Consider the following 24,614-nt stretch of genomic DNA (forward strand, 5'->3'; position numbering starts at 1 on the left):
CCACACTGAGCCACAGCCGTGCTCCAAGGGACTGAGGCACTCATGGTACAGGTCCCCCATGGCAGCTGAACCCCAGGAGCAGGTCCCAGGGGGAGCCAGGAGCTGCAGGAGGTGGCCAAGGGCTGCTGTGGGTGGCAGGGCTCACCCTGTGCCCTGGGAGTACAGGGACAGGCGTGGGGCACTTACAGCCCTTGGCCTGACCCTGCCACACTTCACGTTGCAGCTGTGTGCAGAGGCTGCCCCAGTTCGCCCGGGGGTTACCACACATTTTTGTCATGCTTGCAAAACGCTGATACCACAAATTGCAAAAACCAACCTCATCCTCATCTGATCAGAGTGAAACCAGCACAGCTCTGCACCACGTCTCCAGCACGTCCGGTCCCCTGCGTGCTCCTGCAGGCACACAGCTATTGCTCACACATGCTTTCATTTGTGCTTTTGGGTTTTCTTTCCTCTGCAGACTCTGTGGCCTGTGAAAATGGCTGGTGACCATTGCAGCTGCTTGTTGCCACAGTTACTGGCTGTGCCCTGCCCGTTGCTGAGGGCTGATGTGGCCTTTCCACCCACAGATGGCTGCAGAAAAGCTGAAGGTGTTGGGGAGTCTCTGCTGGGTCTTGCTGAGCAGAACGTCGGGGCTGCCTCCAGCATCCTGCAGCAGAGGCGTGGCTGGGGCTGCCTGAGAACCCACCCCAGGCTCTTCATTCCCTGTCCCACCGGGTGGGCAGCACTGCCTCGGGTGACCCTGTCAGGGCAAAGCCAGCAGGGCACCCCCATCTCCCCACTGCCAGCCCCCAGGCTCACTTGGCAGCTCCTCCTGACCTCACCCTTTCTCTGCAGTGGGACAGCCATGTGGATGAATGGGTGGCTGCAGTGTGCAGCCTGGGCATTCCCAGGAGCAGGGCTGCTGGTAAAAGTAATATATTTAACAATTACTGCAAGTCCTGGAGGCTCTTTATCCTGTGGGAAGAGCTGCTTACCAGCTCCAGTCCTCATGACAGACCGCTTCTGTCTGCTGCTGGGCTGTCCTGTGGCTAGGTGCACATGCAAAATGTTGGGGAGCTCTCCCAATTTCTTTCACTAGAGCTTATCAGGTGGGTTTGGCTGTGAGCTAAGCTGGAGCCCAGCCCCTTCCAGAGCCTGATAGCAATGCTCTGGGTGTAATTGGGCAGCCCATGGGTGCTGGGAAGGACTCAGGTAACAGGCACAAAAAATGAGGGCTGTCACAAGATGCTGTAGTGAACTGCAGCCCTGAATTAGAGCCATGCTCTGTCTTCAGCCATGAAATGCAGCAGGGGCAGAATTGCCCCACCAGTCCCACTGCCACCACAGTGGACAGCTCTCTGCCATGTCATATGCTGAGATCATATGGCTCATCTTGTGTCAGTAATCAAGTGACTCAAAAAATCAGGGCATGAAAGTTCTTTGGCAATGCTAAAAGCAAAATGTAAGGAAAAAATTCTCCTTCCCTTACTCCATTGTGCAGATGATCTAAAATTTTTTTGAAGTGCTAAAGGCTGTCTGGATTGTGTTTTATACTGGGTACAGGGATCTCCTGTGTCTAAAATAGATGAGACACTTCAGAGGGGAGCCTACAGTCTTTCCAGACAAGAGATACAAGACATACAGCAGAATCCTGCTACGGTTGGAGGCTGGCTGTAGGAAAGCAAATGGCCAGTCTTGGTATTCTGCTGTGCTTTGTACTTAAAAGTACATGTTTTATCAAGACAGGTGAGGAGAAGCCAAACTTTAAAGGCTTACCTTACTCTAGCAGGAGGCCTCCAAGAGGTTGTCCAGTTTGACTCCAGCCCAGGTCATTATGCTGGTCCCACCCCCTCCCAAATTTTTAGTCTTGCACCTTTTCCTGTTTTGCAGGCTCAAAGATACTAGTCACTCTCAGGAAGATAATTTTCCAAAGGCCCTTAGAGCCTTGCCTGCGTGCCTTTGGCACTATGCAGGCAGGCATGGTGGGCAAATGTTCTTGCTGTGAGCCCAGATAGGTTTGTAGGATGAAGCAGAAACTTTCTGAGGTGCTGGACTTGTCAAAGCCTGGCATCACACCCCCCTGCCTGAGCTGGGCTTTGCAGCAGCTTGGATGTTCCAGCCTCTGGACTAGGGTGAGGGGATCACACAGGGCAGGGACAAACCAGCACTGCCCCGACACAATCAGCATTTCTAAGTGAGCACTGATTTAATCATCTCGGCTCGTATTTCCATTCCCACCTGTCACCTATGTCAGCTCGCTTATATGGACGCAGCAGAGGGCAACTAAATGAGGAGAGCACTTTGGTATTACACGGCAGCTGGAGCAGCAGCTGAGTGCGGGCATTACAAGGCTTCAAACACCTCCACTCTTGGCAGAGCTGCCCTGCGGGGTGGGACACATCCCCCCGGATCGGGCTCCCCAGCAGCGCGGCTTCCCCGGGCCCAGCAGCCGCCCGGCCCTCCCTCCGTCCCTCCCTCCGTCCTTCCCTCCGTCCTTCCCTCCGTCCTTCCCTCCGTCCTTCCCTCCGTCCCTCCGTCCGTCCGTCCCTCCGTCCCCGCCGTTTCCCCGGGCCGCTGCGGGCCGCCGGCTCCCCGCGGTGGCCGCGGCGAGCGCAGCTGCCGGGGGGAGCAGAGCCGGCTGCCAGCCTGCCCTTCCCGGGAGCTGGGATAGACTGCGCCAGCTGCGAGAGGAGCAGTGTGTGCACACGTACGGAATGTATACATACATACATACATACACTCCGAGTGTGTATCGAGAAACACGCATCTTCGTGCGTGTGTGTGATGCGCGTGTCTCTGTGAGTTTTTGTATTGATGTATAAACATGTATGGGTGTATAAACATCTACGGCTATAAAAACGCGGATAAACTCTAGACGTGTATACATATGCGTATAAAAATATTCATATATGTGCGCATACACACTCAGTGTACATGTACATGAAATATCCATGCTCCAGCATAGGAGCATATATGGGAGCATATACGGACACACACACACACACACACGTTATGCGTGTGCCTGTACACACGGGTGCCCCTCGCTGTCCCCATGTCCCTCGCTGTCCCCGTGTCCCTCGGTGTCCCCTTGTCCCCCGGGTGTCCCGCTGTCCCCCAGGTGTCCCGCTGTCCCTCGGTGTCCCGCTGTCCCCCGGGTGTCCCGCTGTCCCCAGGTGTCCCCCTGTCCCCCCGCGTGTCCCCCTGTCCCCCGGGTGTCCCCCTGTCCCCCGGGTGTCCCCGCGCCCCTCGGTGTCCCGCTGTCCCTCGCTGTCCCGCTGTCTCCCGGGTGTCCCGCTGTCCCCCGGGTGTCCCGCTGTCCCCCGGTGTCCCCCTGTCCCCCGGGTGTCCCGCTGTCCCCCGGGTGTCCCGCTGTCCCCCGGTGTCCCCCTGTCCCCCAGGTGTCCCCCTGTCCCCCGGGTATCCCCGGGCCGGGCCCATCCCGCCGCTGGCCGCCCGGTGGCGCTGTTGGCCGCGCGATCCCCGCGGCGCCGGGACCGTGAAAAGTTTTAACAATTAAAAATATCGCTCCATTAATCTGTAAGTATGTAACGGAGAAATGGGGAATATACCTTCAGGAGAGCGGCGCACGTATTTCCCTTAGGAGTGAGTTTTCACGCGTCTCGCGTCGCATTAGGATGGCTCTCTTTATTTCCACAGCAGGTAATACCCTACTGGCCTGTAACACAGAAGGGAATGTGTGCTGTGCCTGGCAAAATAACCCGAGGGGCAGCAGGGCTTGTCCTGCTGGCCGGGACCCCGCACGCTGCAGGCTGGCAGCAGGGGCTGGCCCTGGCAGAGCCCCCTGGCTTGCCCCTGCAGGCTCAGCTCCAGCTGCACAAGGTGAACTGGGCTTGGCCGAGTGCCTGCAGGGCCATAGAAGTTATGCTTTGCAGAAAAATGGTGATGAACGACTGGGTTTCATCTCATTCGAACTGAAGCAAATTAAACACCTCCAAGCCCACGGAGCAGAAGGCAGCAGCAATGGGTTTGTGCTGATTCCGCAGCACTGCGTGAGTGTGGAGAAAGCAAAGGGGAGCAGCTGCTGGGGCTCCCTGAAGCAGGGGGGCTGTTAGGGTGAGGGAGGCCATGGCATCGCCCCTGGCAGCAAAATCCCACCCAACATGAGCCCTCCCAGTCGCCCCAGCTAACACTCTCCTCCTGGGAAAGGGCTAATCTTTACATGCCTCGGCCTTTCTCAACACATCCTGGTTCACAAGTTCAGCGGCTTCAAAGTTAGGTCTGATCATTAACCCTGAAAGACTGGAGATTATTGAAGCGTTTAAACTGCATGTTTGAGAGGGCTGAGAAGCACAAAGCTCAGGCACAAATCTGTACCCAAATTCCGAGACAATCTTCACGAGGCAGATGGAGGGGTTTGGTTCAGCTTTGTGATGCCAACACGTTGTGTAGGTTTGTGTCTTCATTTCTTTTTAAAGCTGCTTTTGAGCAGCTGATGTTTCAAAAATGGTCATGGATTTTGGATGTGTCTGCCCATGTGGTCTGTGTTGAGTATGGCTGGGATTACTGTTCCCATTGACTTCTGTAAGAGAGATGAAAGGGTCAGAGTTCTTCACTTTTGACAAAGACTTTACAAAAATTTCTCTTTTCTTGTGCATTTTCTCTGTCACTTTTATTTTTGATATGACAGGTACAGAAGAAAAAGCTGTTTGTGACGATGTTACACACAAAACCAGCAGCAGAGGCAGAAGCTCTATCAGTGGTGGATCTAGTTTTCAGTTTGTTATTTCCATGGGGTGGTTTTGATGTCAGAATCACAGAGAAACATAGGTTGGAAGAGGCCTCTTGAGGCCACCTGGCCCTCCCTCTTCTCCATGTGAGTCCAACTCCATTGGGCTTCTCAGCAGCAGTGAGCCCCTCAGCAGTGTGCTCTGCAGCACTGTGATAGCAATTTTGGAAGGCTCTGAATGAGCACTGAGGAGAAAAATCATTGGTATTCTCCTTGATGGGATTTAATCTTAATGCAGCTCATTAGTCTTCAAGGGTGGAAGTCTTGAACCTGATGGTGCCAAAGGATTAACCTAAATTTAAATTCCATAGGTATAGCCTCAAAACATGGGAGGTGAAGGTCACATAGTGAAGGAAGCCCATGAGTACAGCCCTGTGTGTAACACTGGGGCTCCTGTGAGCAGAGGTCGAGCCCCAGGTGCCCCCAGGGCAAAGCTGGCAAAGGGCTGAGCTTTGAGCCCTGCTGGTGCTGATGTTCCTGAGGGTCAGCAAGGGACCTGCTCCAGGAAAAGCAGAGCCCCCATCTCATCCTTGAGGAGAAACTGCCCAAGCAGCCAGAATCAAGTGCGAGCTGAGGTGGGTGCTGCTTTAGTTTTCTCCTGTTTGTATTGCTGCTGGCTGGCGAGCTGGGGTGGGTGGCTGAAGCTGGATGCTCCGGGCTGGGGACACCAGGGCTTGGCCCAGGCTTGTCCCAGGCCTGGCCAGTGCCTGCAGAGCACAGGAGCGTGGTGGCCACGCCGGGCACAGAGCTCCAGGGCGCGGCTCCGTTTCATCTTGCGCCTTTCATCTCCTAAAACTGACCCACAGCGCCCAAGTGAGCTGGCACGTTGTCAGCGCTGAAAACCAGATGTTGCCAACTTTCCAGTGGCTGCACTCAGTGCTTTATGCTGTTGCTTTAGCAGAAGTATGCACGTCATGCCTCTTGCAAAAACAGATAGGATTTATTCCCTGAACAAGGGTCAGCTCTGTTTTCAGCCGCCTTCACCTCTGCAGCAATGTCTGTCTAGGTCAGAAATGTTGCTGTCAGCTTCCCATGAGCACAATTCAGTAGCACCCTCCACTGCAAGGCTCAGACCTCTCCCAGCCACTTGCTTACCTGGCCACTAAGCAGCTGCTTGGTTTATGCCTGCAAAAGTACTCGCCTGAATATTTTTGCCAGTAAAATGGGTTATTTTTTTCCATCTGTATTTTTAGACATTAAACCCAGGGTTTAGTCATCACCTCTGTGCTTCCTATCTGTGTGCAAGTACTGCAGAGGAGATAAATATAGATATAGATGTATAAATATACATATGTATAGCTGTATATATAATACACACATATAAGTGTATGTATATATACATAACACACACATATGTATGTATAGATGTAATATACACACACATTCATGCTATGCAAAAGACCTGTCCTAGAAAAGGAAATGTGGTACTTGGGGATATGGGCTTTCTCCAGAAAAAATGAACTTTAGAAGAGGAAGGAGGCCCTTGCCTTTGTGTGCACTGCAGGGTGTGATCCTCCAGCATCAGCAGGGAGGAGGGCAGGCTCATACAGTGGCCAAAAGGCTTCTGGCAGTCTCTGAGATGTCCAAAGAAATGGTGCCAAGCCACACGGGCCAAGGCTTGCCAATGGCTGCAGGAGCTGCTGCCTAAGCTGCCTCAAGTTTTAACGAGGGAGTCTCATGGTCTTACACTCATCTTCATGATGAGTGCCCAGCTTCAAACCAGGAAAAATAAGTAAGAAGTTTTATTAGCATTTTCTTTCATAGTTACTGGAAAAGTGGCACATTAGTCATCTCAGAAATGCAGCAGAGAAGTATGAGGGCAAGGGGTGGGATTTTAGTGATGGTAGTTTTTGTGGACCAATTACTGTAACTGAAATACAGTCTCCTTAAAGAATTGGAAGCACAAATCTGAGCAGGGAGAGAGCTGGCTGCGTCACTTCAGGCTGCCTTTTCACCTTATTTTCGAAGCCCATATAGAAGTGACAGCTCCCTCTGCAAGAGCAAGCAGAGGTGTTCTGCCATGAGGTGGGACACGGAGCTGTGGGGTGGGGAACACACCGAATTCCCTCGACTGGGCAGGGCGAACACGGTCACTGTCACCCTGCAGGGCTCCAGAGGATGTCACTGGCTGACAGCCCCCGGGTGCCTGTCTGCCTGCACAGCAGCTGGGGAGAGAAGTGTGTGGAGCAAAGGCAGGTTCAGGCTGCCTCAGGTGAGGGAATCCCTTCCCCAGTGCACGGGCTCTGGGCTGGACATCACAGCTGAACTCCTGCAGGAAGGAGCAGGGTGAGAACCCTGGGCACTGGCAGGGCTGCCTGCTGACAGACTGGCCGTGCCCTGGGCAAGATGAGCCTCCCTCGTGTCTCTGTGACTGTGGAGAAGCTTGTACACATATATATGTACAATCACATGTGTAGACATAGGTATGGATGTCTGTATGCTCACACAATATAGGATACATACATACATGCAATGATGCACTTGTACGTACAATGCATGTATTCATATATTCTACACACCATTCTACATATATACAAATATTCATACACATACACAGATGTTTTATGTGTAAATATATGGACATGGATGCACATAGAGACATTATACATGTAGATGTACATATATAACATATCTATACTTCTGTAACATGTCATACACTACTATATTGTATATATACACACATTTTCAATGTTATATATTATATATATAAAATATGACTTCTGTTGTTGAAGTCATATTTTACATATTAAACTGTCCCTAAGGAGACTCAAAGGCTGGAACCGGTTTGCAGCCCTCTGTACAGGGTTTTTATCCTGTCCTTCAGCTCCACCACATCTGCAGAAGGGCTGCAGTACCTCACTGTGTGCCACAGTGGGTGGGAGCCGGCAGAGCCCTTGGCACAAGCACTAAACATTTAGACCGAGGTACAGCTTGTTTGTTTTGGTTTGGTTTGGTTTGGTAGTTTAATTTTTATCTGTAGATGACATAAGGGGCCATAAGCACTTGTACTACATGTAAGTATTGATTTCCAAAGGGAAGTGGCTGATGAATCACTGCAGGTCCAGCTCTAAATGATGCCCAAGTGCTGCTTGACCCAGCATTCTCCTTGGGCCTGCAGGGGAGTGACTCTCCAGAAGTCGTGAGGGCAATGGAGACAAAGATGAATGGCTCATTTCCCCTGTAATGCACCACAGAAACAGGCTTTTATGAAAAATAGAGCACAGACAAGATGGAAAGGGCAACAGCCGTTTTCGAAGGTCGCACATATCATTTCTTTTGGCAAGTTTGCCTCTGTGACTGACAAAAGCAGGACAGATCAAGTGTCTTCCATCAGACCTGGATTAAAAAATGAAGTCATGTTGCTTGGAGAACTGACAGTCCCACCAAAAATAATAGAGGCTGCTGACAGTTCTGGCTTTGCAATGAAAAGCCTCTTCCCACATTGTCAAAAGAGCTTCTCTGGTATGGGCATAAATAAGGCATTATTTGAATGGAAATCTTAATGGCAAGGAGCTATAAATCATATTGGTCTGTTGCAGTAACACTGTGGCTGAAAAACACGTTCATGTTTCTTGTATATATGGAAATTTAAGTGTGTGTGTGTATAAACAAAACATGAACATCTATTCATATCTTTATATATTTATGTATGATTCTATGCATGTTCCATAGAAACAATGGTAGCTAAAATTACTTAGCAAACAGTCCTTTCCCTAAGAGCAAATGCTTGGTGTGATGCACTGAAGGCTGTTGTGTAAGATCTGACTGAGTATCTTTCCCATACATAAAGGTTGTAACATAGCAACCATTCTTTTCTGCTCAGAAAACACTGTTCCCCAGCTAATTATTACTGCCCTTATCAGTGGCCACTGTCAGGGCTCCTGATGCACTGCTGGGATGGGCAAGAGGCTCAGCAGCTTCCAGCAGCCACAGTCTGGATGAAGTGGTCATGGAGAAGAGGCATGGCAAGTGAGGGCTCACCCTGTGGGTGCTCACTCGTGGTGAGGGAGATGTTTGGAGGCTCAAGAACTGCCCCTGGCTGCTGAGAGGGACTGTGGCCACTGCTTGGGAAGAGCCCACAGCCCAGACCATGCTGCCAACCCTGTGCTGGAGGCAGCAGGACTTTCACTATGTCATATGTGTATATATAAATATATACATGCTTATATATACACATCCATATATATATACATCTATATATATATTTATATAAATATGCATACAAATATATGTATGTTATATAAATATATGCACACACACACACACAGACATCTCTCTCTGCATGGATATCAGGGTGAAGGAGAATTCCATCTCTCGACATTCAAAACAACTCTCTTTGCCTAAAGGACCAAAGCAGTCGACCCTGAGGGACAGTGCCTGCAGTGCCCAGCTGCCAGGCTGGACCATCAGCGCTGCCATGGCACTGCTGCTGGCACCAGGCTGTCCCCATGCCCCAGGACCAGCACAGTGGGAGCACCACAGGAATGTCCTGCAATGCTGCTGGGAGCAAGCTCCCGGGCAGGGACAGGGGAGGGGACCCCACATGAGAAATTCCAACCCAAGTGTCCCTCAGGGGCACTGCCCTTGGGCTGGGACAGGACAGGGTTTGGTTTTCAGTGCAGTCCTGGCCATGGCCCAGCACGCTGGCACCAAACTGGGCGCTGCCAGCACCCCGCACTGTCCCCGGATGGGCTCACAGCTGATGGAGGTGTTGGGTGCAATGCCAACATGGGGTTATATAAACGTGAAAGCATTTTATATAAGCCTATTTTATCTGCAAATCATTTATATTTAGAACACCTATTTCTACTGGAAACACTAAAACCATATTACATAAGAGCTTGTTTAAATCCTTTGGCTTAAGGCTTGGGCAGGGGGAGGGGTTGGTTCAGGCATGGTGCATTCAGGCTGTGGGTTATAATCACAGCATCAACCAGCAGCCAAAACCCAGTCTTAAAATCCTTTTTGCTTTCATTCCACACTGCCCTGACAATAGCAGAATTCTTCCCTGAAGGGTAATTTTCCTTTTCTCAGTGCTGCCTTCGTGTTTGGAAACTCTCATTTATAAGGCTGTGGATGTGCTGCCAGCGCAGGAGAGATGGGAGCTCGGCAGTGCCCAGTCAGTGTCCTGTGCCCGGGCTGTGCCAGGGGTGGGAATGCTGCTGACATCACCCGAGAGGCTGCCGAGCCCTTCTCAGAAATTAAAAAATGCACTAACTGGAAATGACTCTTTAGCACTACAAAATGACTTACATTGGCATTCTTGCAGTGATGTTTTCTAATGAATGAGTTATTCCACGAGCCCTCCCACGAGGGGTGGGGCAGGAGTGGCAGCGACCATGGCCATCAAATCCGTGTCCAATGCACCGAGGGCAGCTGCACCCTTTGGATGTTCACTCTGCCCTGCTGCAGCCCTGGAAACATCTGCTCCCACCACGTGCCAGAAGAAGCTGCTCCTACAAGTCTGGGCTAAACTGCAGCACCCCACACCACGCTGGGCCATGGTGCACATGGGGCCAGCACAGCACAGCTCTGGGGACAGCAGCCCCTCCCCGGGCAGGCAGAGGTGCTGTGGTGGCCACCACAGCACTGCTGTGGCAAACAAGCCCTTGCACAGCTTGTGGATGCTACTCCCACCTTGCTTTCCTAGTGTGAGGGACTCCAAAAACGGAGAAGTGGGAGATCCTCCCTCACAGGGATGGTGCTATGTTGGAATCTGAAGTATTGATGATTCTGAGATTGTAGAAAGTCTCTGTCTTTCTACCCCTTTGCCAAAGCAGAAGCCATAATTGGTCTGTGCTGGTTTCGAGGTTGTTTATTCTGTTTATCTCTAACATGTTCTGCTGCCCTGCCCAGCTCTGTCCTGCAGGGCAGCGTGTGGGGCTCTGCCTTCAGTGGGATATTACAAACATTAAATACCAGAAACTCCCTGTGCTGGATTTACAATAACATGCCAATATCTGTCACCTACGTTGAACAGTGTCCCCAACCTAAACCAATAGAAAAATGTCAACACCACAGTGAAACATGGAGGGCATGAAGAATAAGGAGAAAAAGGACAAGACACACCCAATTTCCTCCATCTTGTCCCCTTTGAACCCCTAATCTAGAATCCTAAAATTTTACTTTTGCACCCGTGCCACACTTAATTATTCCTTATATCAAACACTCAGAGCGTGTAATTCATCCTGTAAGATTGAAAACTCTTTTCCATGGACAGAGATCACAGACTGTCTCTGGGGGCTCTGTACAGGGGGGTTCCTGACCCTGCCAGTGTCCCAGACCTGCCAGGGCAGCCAGAGGGATGCCCTGGACTCCCACAATGATATCTGTGAGAACTCTCCATTGCCCCACAGCATCAATGCTGTCGTGGTGAACAGCACGGCTTCAGCAACAGCAGGTACAACTGACCTTCCCTCCTTTACAGTCAGTCTAGACCAAACCTTCTGGTTTTTTCCTACCCCCCTTTTGAAAGTAAGGTCAGGAATCACTCCTCCTCACTTGCTTTCTAAGGCAGCATGGCCAGGGCACTGTCTCCAGGCTGGGTGTACCCTGTCCAGGTGGGATGTGCTACCCCTGAAAACACACTGCTCTCCCAAATGAACTGGGCTGGGCTCTCCCACTGCTTTCTCATCTGGATGCTACTTTTAATCACCATCACTGCTCCAGTTCTCTCTGTAAGTGCTCCACATTCAGGTGACACCGTTCATTAGTTTCTATAAATGCCCAGGACACTGCCAAGATTTCAGGGACAAGAGCTAAAGCTGTAAATGACTTTCCTCCTTTCCTTAATCTTCCAACTCCCTTAAGGTGACTCCAGCATCGGGGGAGTTTGTCCCACCCAGTCAGCACCCTGCTCTTGCAGGACGAGGTTTAACCACTTCATCTTTCATTTTCCTGCTGCATAGTGGAGAAGACAACACACAAATTTCTTAGTGGTGCAGAAGGAAGGCAATTAACATCTGTGCATGCTGCAAAGCCTCTTGAGACTTGCTTTCCTCTTCAGGAAGTGAAAGTATCTTAAACTGTTTGAAAGCTATGTCATTCCTAAATTTCTGTGAGCTCAGCTGTGTGGGCAGTGGGGCTGGGGTGCTATGTGGCGTGAGATGGAAATGGAGTGTCCTAGTGCCCAGAGGTAACATTCCCTGCTGGGAATTACCCCAGGACACAGCAGTAGCATCTCCAGCTTGGTTTCTACAGCAGCTTCCTGAGTATTTTAAGGAGAAGGGGGAAAGGAGCAAGTGGGCAGGTTCCTGACCTGCTGCCCTGGCCTCCCTGGTGGAGAGCAGGGTGCCTGTGCTGAGGGATGGAGCTTTCCTGAGCCCTGCAGGCTGCTCAGCCCCAGCACCCAGGGCTGCTGCAGGCTGCCCTGCCTGCTGGCCCGGCTCCCCACTCATTGCCACTCAAATCACTTTAAGCAAATTCTTCTCATATTTCACTTGAGCCAGACGCTGTAAATTGGATTGAAGTCGCGCCTGGAGAGATTTCTCATGTCAAATATGGAAAACTAACGGAATTTGAAATGTTTCTGCTCTGCCACAGGGGTGTTTCTCCCCACACTCCCCTCCTGGCATGCAGGGAGCTCCCCAGATCCAGCTCCTTGAGTCTGAAGCTGGCTCTCCTTTGACACTGCCCACAGGAACCCAAATTGATGTCAAAAGCAGCAACAGTGAAGAAGTTCATCTTGAAAATGCATCTCTTTATTTATCTAAAATTGTAGAGATGCTGATTATTAAAGGAGCTGGGCATCCCACTACTCCAGAAAATGGCCTGAGCTCCGGGGGCAGTTGGGCCACTGACTCCAGTCAATTCACTTTAAGCACTCCATCTCCTCCTGTTTTTTATCACTTATCACAAAAGCCAGGTGATGTAGTGACTATTTAATGGGCCTGGAGAACAAATCTGTTTCGTTTTTTGAGCATGGAAGAAGAGAAACTGAGGTGATAAGAAACACTGGCATCCTCAGGACCAAAATAATCTGGAACACCCATGAGAAAAGCAAGTTGCAGACAGCCCAGGCAAAGCCCAATTCCCCTGCTGCAGAATCTGTGTGGTGCTGGGCAGAGCACCCAAACCCCTTCACTCCCAAGCCCTACAGCCATGCCTTGCCAGCTGAGATGCTTAGATGTGGAAAGACCTGATGTCAGGGAAAAACTGCTCTGAGTTAACTGGCTGATTAAAACAGGGGACAAGGTCCTCATCCAAGGGCTGTTCTGCATCCACCTGCACTGCATTGACAAACGCTGGCAATTGCAATGTACATAGTAGATTCAATTTAGCCATGGATAGCAGTTTGCACTCATGGGAAATAGCAATTTTCATTTCACCTGAAGAACAACCCAGTTTGATTTAGCCTCAGAGATTTTAGTGTGCATTTGCTAATGACCTCATAAATGATGGGGCACTGAGTTCATGCTTGCTTCTGAGCATGGTCCACACATGCTGGAGCCTGGGACCTGCAATGTGGAGTCCCCTCATGAACCCACCACGCTCTCCAGGCTGAAACCAGTGCCTGGCACTGCAGCTGCCCTGCTCCCAGAGGAGCAGGAGCACCTCAGTGTTTCTGTGCAAGGCACAGAAGCTGGCTGGGCACTGGCCAGCAGCCCCTGGCCAGCCCCAGCAGCAGCTCTGACAGGTCACAGACTGGCTCTGGGATGGAACCAGCTCCCTCAGCCGCCCCTGCTGTAAATCCACAGCACTGACTGCTGCTGTCAGCCCCTGGGAGGAAGAGGCACTTTAGTGGGAGACAAACACTGTTTGGTTTTTATTTTGTCGTAGCTGGAAGGACGCCACGGATGGCAGCTCGGAGAGCAGGCTGTGATCAGCTGGGAGATATCCAGCTCCCTGCTGGCAGCCGGGCTCTGGAGCAGCTCCAGCCCGCTGCCTGCCAGGTCCTAGCTGGTAAATAAATGTGCTGCCAGGCTGATGTGTTGTAGGGAATGGCTTATGACCTTCATCCAACAAAAAAGAATTCAGGCAGATGTTAGAGAGAAGGTGAGTGAACACATTGGTGCAAATAGCCATAATCAGTCATGTTTTGGGGAATGCAAAATACCAGTCTGCTGCCAGCAGAGCTGTGCTGCCTCTGCCTCAAGGCTTTGGTGGGTGTCTCCACATGTGAGAACTGATGTTTTACCCCAGAGAGCCTGTGTGAGAGCCTCCCTGCTCCCAGCAGCCTTCTGCAGCCCGCCAGCCCTGCAGCCCCACTCTGTTACCAGCTTCCCAACATCCTGTTTTCACTGGGATTATTTTAATCTTCCTGTTTCCCATCATATTTTTCCTCCTGCCCATGCCAACAAAGACTGCAATTCCTGGCAGGCAGGGTGGAAACCTCCTCCCTGAGCTGCACCAGCATTTTGGAGGATGAGCTGGGCTCTGCCCTGGTCACGCCTGGCTGCTGTACACTGCTGGTGCTGGTACCCAGTGCTGAGCCACCAGGGTGCACCCAGCTGCTTACAGCACAGTGTTCAGCATGGTGTCACAGCACGGTGTCATAGCACGGTGTCACAGCACAGTGTCACAGCACAGTGTTCAGCATGGTGTCACAGCACGGTGTCACAGCACGGTGTTTCCAGCCCGCTGGCCCAGTGAATTGCTCAAGCAGCTCTGTGCTCTTGTGTTTTCCTCCGTGTTGGCTGAAGCACCAAAACACCTGCTCCACTGCTGACACCATTATGGTTTTCTCAGGGCACGAGCAATGCTGCAAGGTATTGATTAACTGAGCCACACAGGTGGGCAGCCAGCCTCTGCCATGTTCCACCTGCAAACCAAGAGCCTCTCCGTGGCTGCCCAGCTTGCCAGAGCTCCACTTAGGCTTCCAGGGTTTGCATTCCTCCTGGATTTGCTCTGTGAATCTGCTTGCCCTGTGCAGGTCCTTAAGCCAGTCATAGGTTTTTCACCTTGCCTTGCTGGAAGTGGATGCTGTACTCTGGGCGATGCAGTTCCAAGGCAATAGAAATACAGACACAAGTGCCAGCAATCCTAAAGGACATTCCTGTCCACTCTGCACTCCAACAGACTGGCACCTTGCTCCTTCACAGGGCTAGGCATGATGCAAAACTGAGAGACTCAAACACCTGAGGGTCTCTCTGTATAAAAGCAAGTAAAGAGAGAATAAAGAATCATGGAAAACCAGTGAAATGTCATGGGTAAGGGTCCAAAAGATAATTTAGTATCTAGAAGTCAACATCAAATCTGCTAAGATTCTAACAATAGCAGAAAATATCTGAGACAAATATGATACAAAACAAAACCCAAACCCATCTGCTTTCTTAATCATAGGCTTTAAGAATGTCTCTGCTAGTTACCCAGCTATTTAAAGAGCTGTACTGTCTAAATCTATATGCAAACAAACACAGAAGTCACAGTAAATCTGTCATTCAGTTATTGAGGTCTATGCTTTAAATCCTTCTAAATGATAAAATTCAAGACAGACATCAAAAAGAACCATTGTTTCTCTACAGCCTCTAGCACTGAAGATTTAAACTCTAATCCAGTCAGAATGGCATCACCAAGAACGAGAATGAGAAAATGTCCTTTCAGTGCTTGAGCCTGGCTTTGAAGCATCCATTGCTGAAGCCTGAGCTGCAAACGAAAAGATCAACAATCTTGTAAAGCAGAAATTCTACCCTGGCTACACTTGCTTTTTTGGGAAGATGCTGTAGAGATGATGACATGGAAAAATGATGAGGTTTTTACTTACCTTGTACCAGCCACAGTGGGATTAGTGTGGCAGTGAAATTTCCACTCTACACAGCACCAGAGCCCTGGCTTGAGGAAGATGCCAAAATTCAGATATAAAGGAAAGCTGTGTTTTATTAGGCCTCACATCTATTCTGAGAGTGGCCAGTGATCTTTAACCAAGCAGGCAGGGGATCACCCACTTGCCTTGGACTATATTCAACCATGAATGATTACTAGAAGAATATAATAAGCCTAAACCAAAAATTACAAGAAATCTGGAGAAATGAAAAGAGTAAGCTAAGACACAAGTAGTGCAGAATGATACCAAACTAGGACAAAATAAATCAGCCTTCTACCAATGTTAAAACTGAAGGAAACCCATCAAACCATCAGCCACCAATTCAGGAATGACTCTGTGCTCTAGAAACACTGATTGGATGTAAGCATAGATTAACCCAAGTTCCCAGGGACAGATGGAAAATCCCTTCCCTACTCCCTTTCCCTACAGCCATGCTCTTAGTCAGCGTGTGAGCTGCAGGAATCATCTCCCAGCCCCTTTGTGCTGGGAACAAGGGAGTCAAAGCTGGGCATGAAGGGCAATGGACCTGCTGGCTCTGATGCTGGACAAGTCACAAGTTCTGTGTCCCAGCCCCAGCTGCCAAACGCACACTTTGGTGTTTCATACCACGTGTAGCAATCCAGGCTGGGTGACATTAAGGTTAAAAGTAATTTTGGCAGCAGTAGCCCAGCACAGAGATTACAAAAGGCATTTTATTATCAGAGTTCTCTATAGAAGGGCTGCTCAGCAGTCAGGATGCAGCAGACAGATTCCTGAGGAAAGCAGATGACACGAGTGGCTGCTGCCAGCTATTTGCAGAGCGTGGCCATACCTGGCCATGCCCACGTCCCCAGGGGCTGCTGGGCACAGCTCCCTCTGCACATGGCCTGCTGCACACAGCTCACCATATCAGCCATGCTACTCCCCAGCCAAAAGCAGACACTGAACTTTTCAACAGCCAGTATTTTAAGGAGTTCTCCAATAGCACTCAGAGTAAGCAGATAACCATTTTAAATATAGACAGCAGAATGGAAGCTCAAGTGCTGGGTGCCAGCAGTGATCTGGATTATTTGCTTGTTACTAAATACCCCCAGCATGACTGCCCAGGTCGTGCAGCTCAAGTCTGACGCAAATGGTGGCAGAACAGCAAACAAGAATTTACAGGATTTTGTAAGAACTGAAATAATTCAAGGAGTAAGGAACAAATTGGTTCAGGGCTGCTGTTGCTCAGGGCTGCATCTTTGGAAGAATGAAGACAGGTTACTGTTTAATTATGTGTAAAACTCAGCTGAAGACTTGATAAGCACTTACAGATCTCAGCAGCAGGAAAGCAACAGAATATAAATAGAAGACTTGTGGAAGCAGCTTTAGTTCAAGGATGGTTTTCCTTTTGATATTCAGCACTAACTGCACCACAATATGCCACTGAATTCCTTGGGGTCCTGCCTACAGTCCTCTGGGGTTTGCAGTATACATGTGTAGAGTAGAGGATGAAAGTCCACATGTGGAAAAACACCTACATCCCTGACTATCACAGAGGTTGGAAGTGGACAGAAAAAAACAGCAACATTAGTTCTATATGGAAAAAAAAACTCTCTGGTGGACTTCTGTAAAAAAGGCATTAAAACCTGTTCATAAACCAGTGCCTTCAGGCAATCAGATGGACCAAAGTGGGAACTTGGCAAGGCCTTAAAAGGATGCAGCAGCATTGCTCCGAGAGCTTCTGCAGCACAGAAAGGCATCAGCAAGGTGACAGGAAAACAAAGTACATCAAGGCACGGGTTTTGCTGCAGGCAGCAAACCCTTTGCTGCAGGGACCGGTGCCCTGCTGAGCAGGGCAGGGAGGGGCAGCAGCAGCAGGGCCTGCCCCAGAGCCCAGCAGCTTCACAGAATCCACATCCAGCCCAGAGCCCCAGCAGAGCAGCTCTGCTCACAGCAGAGACCAGCTAAGCTGTGCTGGTCACACTGGCATCACACCACTATCAGCAGCATGGGCAAAGGCTTACAAAAATAGCTAAGATTATATATAGCAACTCTGATTTAATTAAAATTAAATACAACTCTTAAAAAGCTAACTGACAATGGCTGAGAACCCTTGATCAGAACAAACTGCTCAGCAATTATTAGACCTCATGTGATGTCAGGATGTGCAAAAGGCTCTGTCCTGGTCTGCTGTAAACATCACCTCTTCTATCTGAAGCTCTTGTTAAATATAATTTAAAATGCTGCCTTTTAACAAAAGGCCACTTGAAGAAAGGGCACTTTAAAAAGATGGTTAATATTCTCATTTCTTATTTGCTTTTTTGTTAAATAAGGGTGGTTCCATTGTACTTGGCAAGCACCTTTGCGTGAAACAGAGGTCCCTTTATCTGGTTCATAATTTAAGCCTCTTCCATATTTTGTTTTTAAAGACAATGTTGTTGCTAGGTCACAGCAAAAAGGCTACACATGTAGCTGACCTATTTTTTCCTGAAGGGATAGGCACGGCTGATGAGTACAGGCAGGAACCATCTTCCATCCCATGGCAACAACCTGTGACACCCTGCACATTCTGCAGGCTGATCTTCCCACAGTCCTGCAGTTTGCCAAGGGAGAACCCAGCACCACCCCCAGTACCATCACTTTCTAGCAGTGATTTCACTTTGCATGGTCCTTATAAAACACTTTTGTCTCCACAAAGGGAATTCCCTCTACTTAATAATCCCAACTGCCCAACTGCACCCTACAGTGACCCATGGACAGAGCCTGTTGTGAGAGCAGGGTTTGCAGCAATGCAGGCAGCACAGCTTGTACAGTGCTACCTCCTCAGCACAGGTAAAGACAAAGGTAATGAAGCACCATGCTGGGTTTAAGCTCAGCACTGAACTCTCCCCTTCCTTTTAGTGTAAAACGTTCCCTTTGTACCCTTACAGGCTTCTTAAGTACTGTTCAGTTTCACATGTGTTCTAAAAAATAAAAAAAAGCAAAAAAGATACTTCATTTGTACAAGATGTGTTTCTTCCACACTTCCCACCCATTGCTCTCCTCCAATCTCAACAAAAACCCTACAGCCCTTGAGAACAGTCCCTTGCCCAGAGAGGGCAGCTGGTCACCCCCTCCCTACAGCCCACACCCCACTGCTGTGGCTGCATCAATGTCCAGGGACCGTGCCCAAGGACACGCTCCCTGTCCCCTCCCCAGGTGCCCATCCTGTGCCACCTAAGGGGCAGAGATCCTTGTTTTAGGCCAGTTGCAACCGTGCTCCCTGCCAGAGGAGCAGGGATGGAAGAATCTGGAGGAACTAGAACACTGTCATAGGAAAAGCTGTAGGAGTTTGCCAGAAGACGTAGCTTTATTGTACAGTTAATTAGCTCCCTCTGGAACAGCTGTGATGGAAGAGAAATACATACTGTTCTAGGGTTTGCTGCAACAGAGACTTGACCTGCACATTTTGTAACATCCCACAGCAGTCACCTGGTCATGCTCCCAAAACCTCCTCGTGGAAGTGCTCCAGCCAAGCCCTTGGCTGAGGAACCTGCAGGCTCACCTTCACTGCAGCAACGTGAAGGGGCTGGCACACACATGCCACAGCTTTTCCTTTAACACTCATCTGGCTGAAACTCTGAGAAAACAGTAACTTGGGTCACTTAGACTCTCAAAGTAAATTGGTTTTTTGAACAGAAAAGGTTATATGGACACCACTGTATATTTCTGCTTTCACAGCCACAGCACTAGATGGGATTCTCCTCGCTCCAGGCTGCAGGCAGCAGGACAGAAGGAAACTCTTGGGAATCTCCTTGCAGGATGCTGCATCCCCAGAGCACGTCCAGGGAGAGCTTCTCATGCTGCCATGAGCACCCTGTGTGAGGCAGTGACTCTCACAACTGCCCCAGCTGCAGCACATCTGGCAGGGTGTGTACAAAGCATCACAAACAGCCATTTTTGCTGGCCATGTTTTTATTTGTTTTTAGTTTTAAACAGGGGAGCCAATGATACATCCAGTATTTCAAAAAATCAGAAGGTAAAACAAAATTTTAAAAGACTGAGATGCTACATGCTATATTTAACCTAATTTTATTCATGCTTGCTTTTGAGGGGGGCTGGGAGTGGGACAGGAATCATTCAGTAAAAACATACAGTAAAAACAAAATGTCTCACCATATAGAACTTTAACCTACAGTAATGTTGTACCTTAATTATTTCCATGCACACAACTAACATTACAAAATTTTTAAAAAATGAACACAATTAAGACTTCTAGGAGCATTTGATAATAAAGCAATTCCTAATTTCTTTTGTAGAGATCAAGCACCTCCAATTACAAATTCCTATACACAGTGAGTGCTTTACTTGAAATGAAAGCTAAAAAATAAAAATAAAAATGTATTGGATAGCCTCAGAATAAGCCGATGTTAATATATATCCAGCTATGTAGGCAATAAAACCATAGTGCTAAACAAAAACTTTTATCTGAAAAGTAACTCAAAAATTGACTTTCTATAATTACAGAAATATACTTATTTGCTAAAATAAATAAAAGTGCTGCATATTAACACTTCACTATAAAGAATGCATACCAGAACATTTATAAATATTGAATGATTTTCAATAGGAATAGCTACTACAATAATGCTGGCTAAATAGAAGTGCATAATGAGAAGCACTATGGGTGGTTAATGTTTTGCCACATACTGCTGTTACCTTGAGGTAGATAACACATGCGTACCAAATTCTGCATTCATTTCAGTTGCTGCTGGTATCATGTGTCTAAGAAATGTGTTGAGTATGAAAAACTCTAAAATACGCATGAATGAAAAAAATGTTTTGGGAAAAATAGATATTCTCATGCAATTATGTACAGTCTCACTGTGTAAATTTCAAGGCAAGGTTCTTTTTCTGCAAAACATGGACACTGTTTTACTGAGAGAATGTTTTTTTATTAACTTGGTTTAGTGCATTTTTTGTTACCTCCTGCATTTTGCATTATTTTGCTCTATTCTTTAATTTTGTGTGCAAACGACATGCCAGTTTAAAAACAAAACTAACTCATGTATAGAAAGTAATTCTGAATTGTAAAAACAATGGTAAACAGAAAACTAATGAAATCCATACCAAAATTACACCATCTGATTCAAGTAAAAAAATTACTTACACTAGTAATAAAAAAAGACAAACACATCTGATGAATATAAAAGAAATGTCTGCTGAGTGTTTTAGTTTAGATGTTTCAGAATGCTGCTGTAGGTTTTGTGGGGAATTTGGGGAGATGATTTCATAGCAGAAGGCGTTAGTGTGGCCTGGATGGACTTGAGAGGCGAACCAACAGGGCTGTGAAACTGAGGAATACCTATAGCCTCAAGCTGCTTGTTGAAGAGGAGTTCCCCACTGTTACTGAGAAAACTCTCTTCTCTTTCCTTCTCCCCAAGCTTCCCCTCTTCTACTGGCTCAGGTTCTAGCATTTCAGCATCTTCTTTCTTACTAAAAAATTTGTCCAAATAACTGGTGTAAGTATTTTCTTTTTCAACTTGTTCATCTTTCCTTACTTCGCAACAGAACTGGTCTATGAGGAAGCACCCCTCCCCACCACTGACAAACTGACTGTCCCAAGAAGTTTGGTACAGAGCTTCTAACTGTGCCAAGTTGGCCATTCCTTTCTCCTGCTTCTCTCTGCTTACCGACTTTGATATTATTCCTTTCAACTCTATTTGAGACACTGAACTATTCAAGTCATTTAATTTATCAACATCAGTAGACTCATGTTGTAAACTAAGCTGGATGGTTTCTGCTATAAAAGAATCAAAGTCAAACCCCTGATTCTTCTCCCTTTCTTTTTCAACAAGTTGCTGTGATGCTTCCTCAAGTGCTATCTGAGCTTTCACCAACCCATTCTTTTCACATTTAGACTTGCCCTTCTTGTCAGACTTTTCTTTGCTTTGTTCCTTCCAGTTTGAAAGATCTATAATAAGCTTGGGCTCATAGTAATGGTTAACTTCACTGTCTCGCCAAACTAAATTATCTAGGTATGAAGAGGATCTCATTTTGTAATTACAAGTGTGACTACACTCCAGATCACAATACTTGTTTTCGTGGTGATCTGAATACTGCCAGCAAGGCTCAGTAGAGAAGTGGGTGTCAAAGGCAGGATCCTCCAGGTACTTCTCACGATCTCCATCCAAATATTTGCGAGGATCTACCTGTACTTCTTCTTCATCAGTTACGTCAGAAAGAGCCCTTGGATCACGCTGAACTTCATCAGCTTCATAGTTATTATGAATAGGCCAGTCATGGTCTGAAAACTGACTTTCATGGTATCTGTAAAACAATTTTGTAAGTGTTAGCAGCTAAAAGCAAGTCTTCTGGCTCCCAAAACAGAGGCAGTCAAGTTTAGAAATTCCCTTACAAATTAATGACAATTCAACACAAAGTTCTTCCTTAATCCAACTGAGTATCTCTTCCAGGCTGTTAATTTAATATAGCATGAAGAAACAGAATTATGTACAACAGCTCACTCCATTTACAGAACTTTTTCTAAAGCGTGTTTAATTGACTTGAGATGACTACTATGAAATCTCTTTACTACAATATGCATTAAGCATTAGATAAGTCAATCATAATTAAAACTCTCCTTAAAAATGTTTATTTTTAGAGAAGTATTTTGGGAAAAAAAAAAAAGTAAATATTAACTTTAGCTTCTAGAGTCCCGAGTGCAACTCAGGAATCCATCAGCATATCCAAGTTGCATCTAACAGATTATAAATCCAATGATACTCTATAATGGAAAATTTTATTCTCAGGTCAACTCAAGAGGAAGAAACAGAGAAAAGGAAATAATGCCCATGAAGCAATGTCACTTCAAGCACAAAACTGTCCAATTATGTTACCACAGTAAGTGATAAATTTACCTTTCCCAATTATAAATATGGCTGTGACTTTCATCCATTAGCAGAATATCATCAACCTCATCTTCAATGTGAAAAGGATGACTTGAAATAGGCTCATCCGTTGGAAAGGAATAAATGCTCATATAAGGATGGGACAAAGCTTCTTCTGCTGTCAATCGATCCATGGGACTAAATGTCAAAATTTGCTCCAGAAAGTCCAGTGCTGTAGAATATAAGCTACCATTAAATGGGAAATTTCTGACATTTAGAACTTAACATTAAGGTGCAGTGCCTTGTACTAGAGGTCCCTAGTTGTTTCAAGGTAGCTGCCTGTGAACTACCAGCTACTAACAGTGCACTGCCAAATATGCATCCTGTAGCCATCAGAAAAAGAGAGAAGTCCATTCTAAGATCAACCATAATTTAACTTAAAGCATGAAAAAATAGCAAGAGACAGAAAGCTTTAAGCTGAATCAGTATCCACCAATGGAACTGCTGTTACTTTGGCTGTGGGACTCTCTTCTAAAAACATTTGAAAGACAGTCCTGCTATACTGACTCCATTCCAACATTCCCTTGTATTTAAAAGGCCAGTGTCTCAAAACAGAGCAATTCCAGTGCAAATAGGTCCAGCAGAGTCACAATTCTACTCTAAAGATAACCAAGCAGCCATCATGGAAGTAAATTTCTTTTATTAGGGCAGAAGACAATCCTCCTTCAGAGAACACAGATTCTTCTAACTGAAACTTGCTTTTAACAATCACACACCTGCACCTCAAAGCTGCATACTATTTGATGATTTTGAAACATCAAAACGTTGAATGAAGATTTTTTCACTACTTACCTTCAGGACTGATGCCTGGAAGCAACTGAGTTAAAGGTTTGTGTGGCTCAGTCATATCATTTCTAATGTAAACTGGAATTACATTGAGAAGCTCCTGACGGTCCTCCTCATGTACGACAGGAATTGATTCTAGAATCAACTGCATCTGTTCAAGTTCATGTGCACCTGGGCACCAAAAGAAAAGACAAGCAGCCGTTTCAACTTTAAACATTTCTGATCCCTGTATATGAAAGGCATGTTAAAATCTTGTGCTCTGAGCAGCTATTTCCAGTAAAAGATTATAATCTCCTGCCACAGGAAAGGCTGAAGTTCTGAATTTAAATGATAATAAACCTGAAGAGCTCTCAAGAAATGCTGTGGCATATGAAGAATTACAGACCTGCTACTCACAGATAAAGAGACCTAACCTTAAGCTTTTGTAAGGGTGTTTTCACCATGGATGAGGTACTCTACAGCAATACCATTTTTATCATACACTATATACTGCTATCCTCTTTCAACTGATCCACCTAATTAATACAGTATTTGACCTCACTTTGAATTGTATGTCCCTTACTAATAAAAACAGCAGTAGTTTAGCTCCGAAAGACACTTTGCAGGCCACAATCATTTGTATTAATATTCTACTCTGAAATCTTCCTTTAACTGTTAAGTGCAAGACAAAAATCACCTGGTTACACGGGGTGATGCTCTTTTTGAAAAAAGTACTCTATTATGATTGAAATTACAGTACTCTTCCAGCACTACCTGAAGTTTCCCTGGGTAAGTACAATAAGGGCCTATACAGCAGGTCAATTTTGAATAATGAACAGCATCTGTATTCAGTACTGGAGTACCCAGAAATATAACTCGCCAACTACAGCTTGTTGCTCAGCTCCAAGGAGGATGTGGGATCCTAGAAATTCAACTAGCAAATGAAATTATATAGGATTATTTGCATGCCAGTGTTTCCTTCCTTCACCAAGCAGCTCTGGGCAATCACAAGCAATACTGATGTATGTGACAATAAATATAAAAGTAAATGGGGCCAGTAAGAGACTCTACCATCTCCAAACTTCAACGCTCTCAGTTCACTTCAGTGCCTGCACAGCACAGCAGTCTGCACTGAACATCCTATCACATACCTGCCAGGTGACTTGAAAAGCTGAGACAAAGTCACTGCAGAAAATCTGACAAGAGTTCCCCAAATCGATCAGTACTGCTTTGTGTTAATGTCTTTACTGGACTGAAAGAGCAGTTTTGTTCTGCTTCAGACTACAACAAATTACTTAACATGATCTATCAGATGTTATAATGTTTGTAATTTGCTGGAAAACAGATTCTACTGTGTAATTAGTACCATCCTAAAAATTAATTAGCTTTCTGTCCACTATCGGCGAAATAACCATTGCAAAATATTAATTTAGAACAAATAAGCAGAGAAGTTGTTTGGAAAAGCTAT

General features: G+C 47.0%; 1 protein-coding gene across 6 annotated transcripts in view; it reads right to left on the bottom strand.

Moving 5' to 3' along the window:
- Positions 1-19,388: 19,388 nt before the first annotated feature.
- The window catches only part of MAPK6 (mitogen-activated protein kinase 6), a 28,198-nt gene continuing 22,972 nt past the window's right edge, over positions 19,389-24,614 (bottom strand). For all 6 annotated transcript variants that reach the window (XM_021537444.3, XM_021537442.2, XM_021537443.3 and 3 more), the window contains exons 4-6: positions 23,174-23,338; positions 22,352-22,553; positions 19,389-21,761 (exon numbers count right to left, since the gene is read on the bottom strand). In XM_021537444.3, coding sequence (XP_021393119.1) covers positions 20,663-21,761; positions 22,352-22,553; positions 23,174-23,338 — 1,466 coding nt within the window. In that variant the 3' untranslated portion in view covers positions 19,389-20,662. The remainder of the gene's footprint in view (positions 21,762-22,351; positions 22,554-23,173; positions 23,339-24,614) is intronic.

This window comes from Lonchura striata, chromosome 11, assembly GCF_046129695.1.
Source record: "Lonchura striata isolate bLonStr1 chromosome 11, bLonStr1.mat, whole genome shotgun sequence".
Taxonomy (NCBI): domain Eukaryota; kingdom Metazoa; phylum Chordata; class Aves; order Passeriformes; family Estrildidae; genus Lonchura; species Lonchura striata.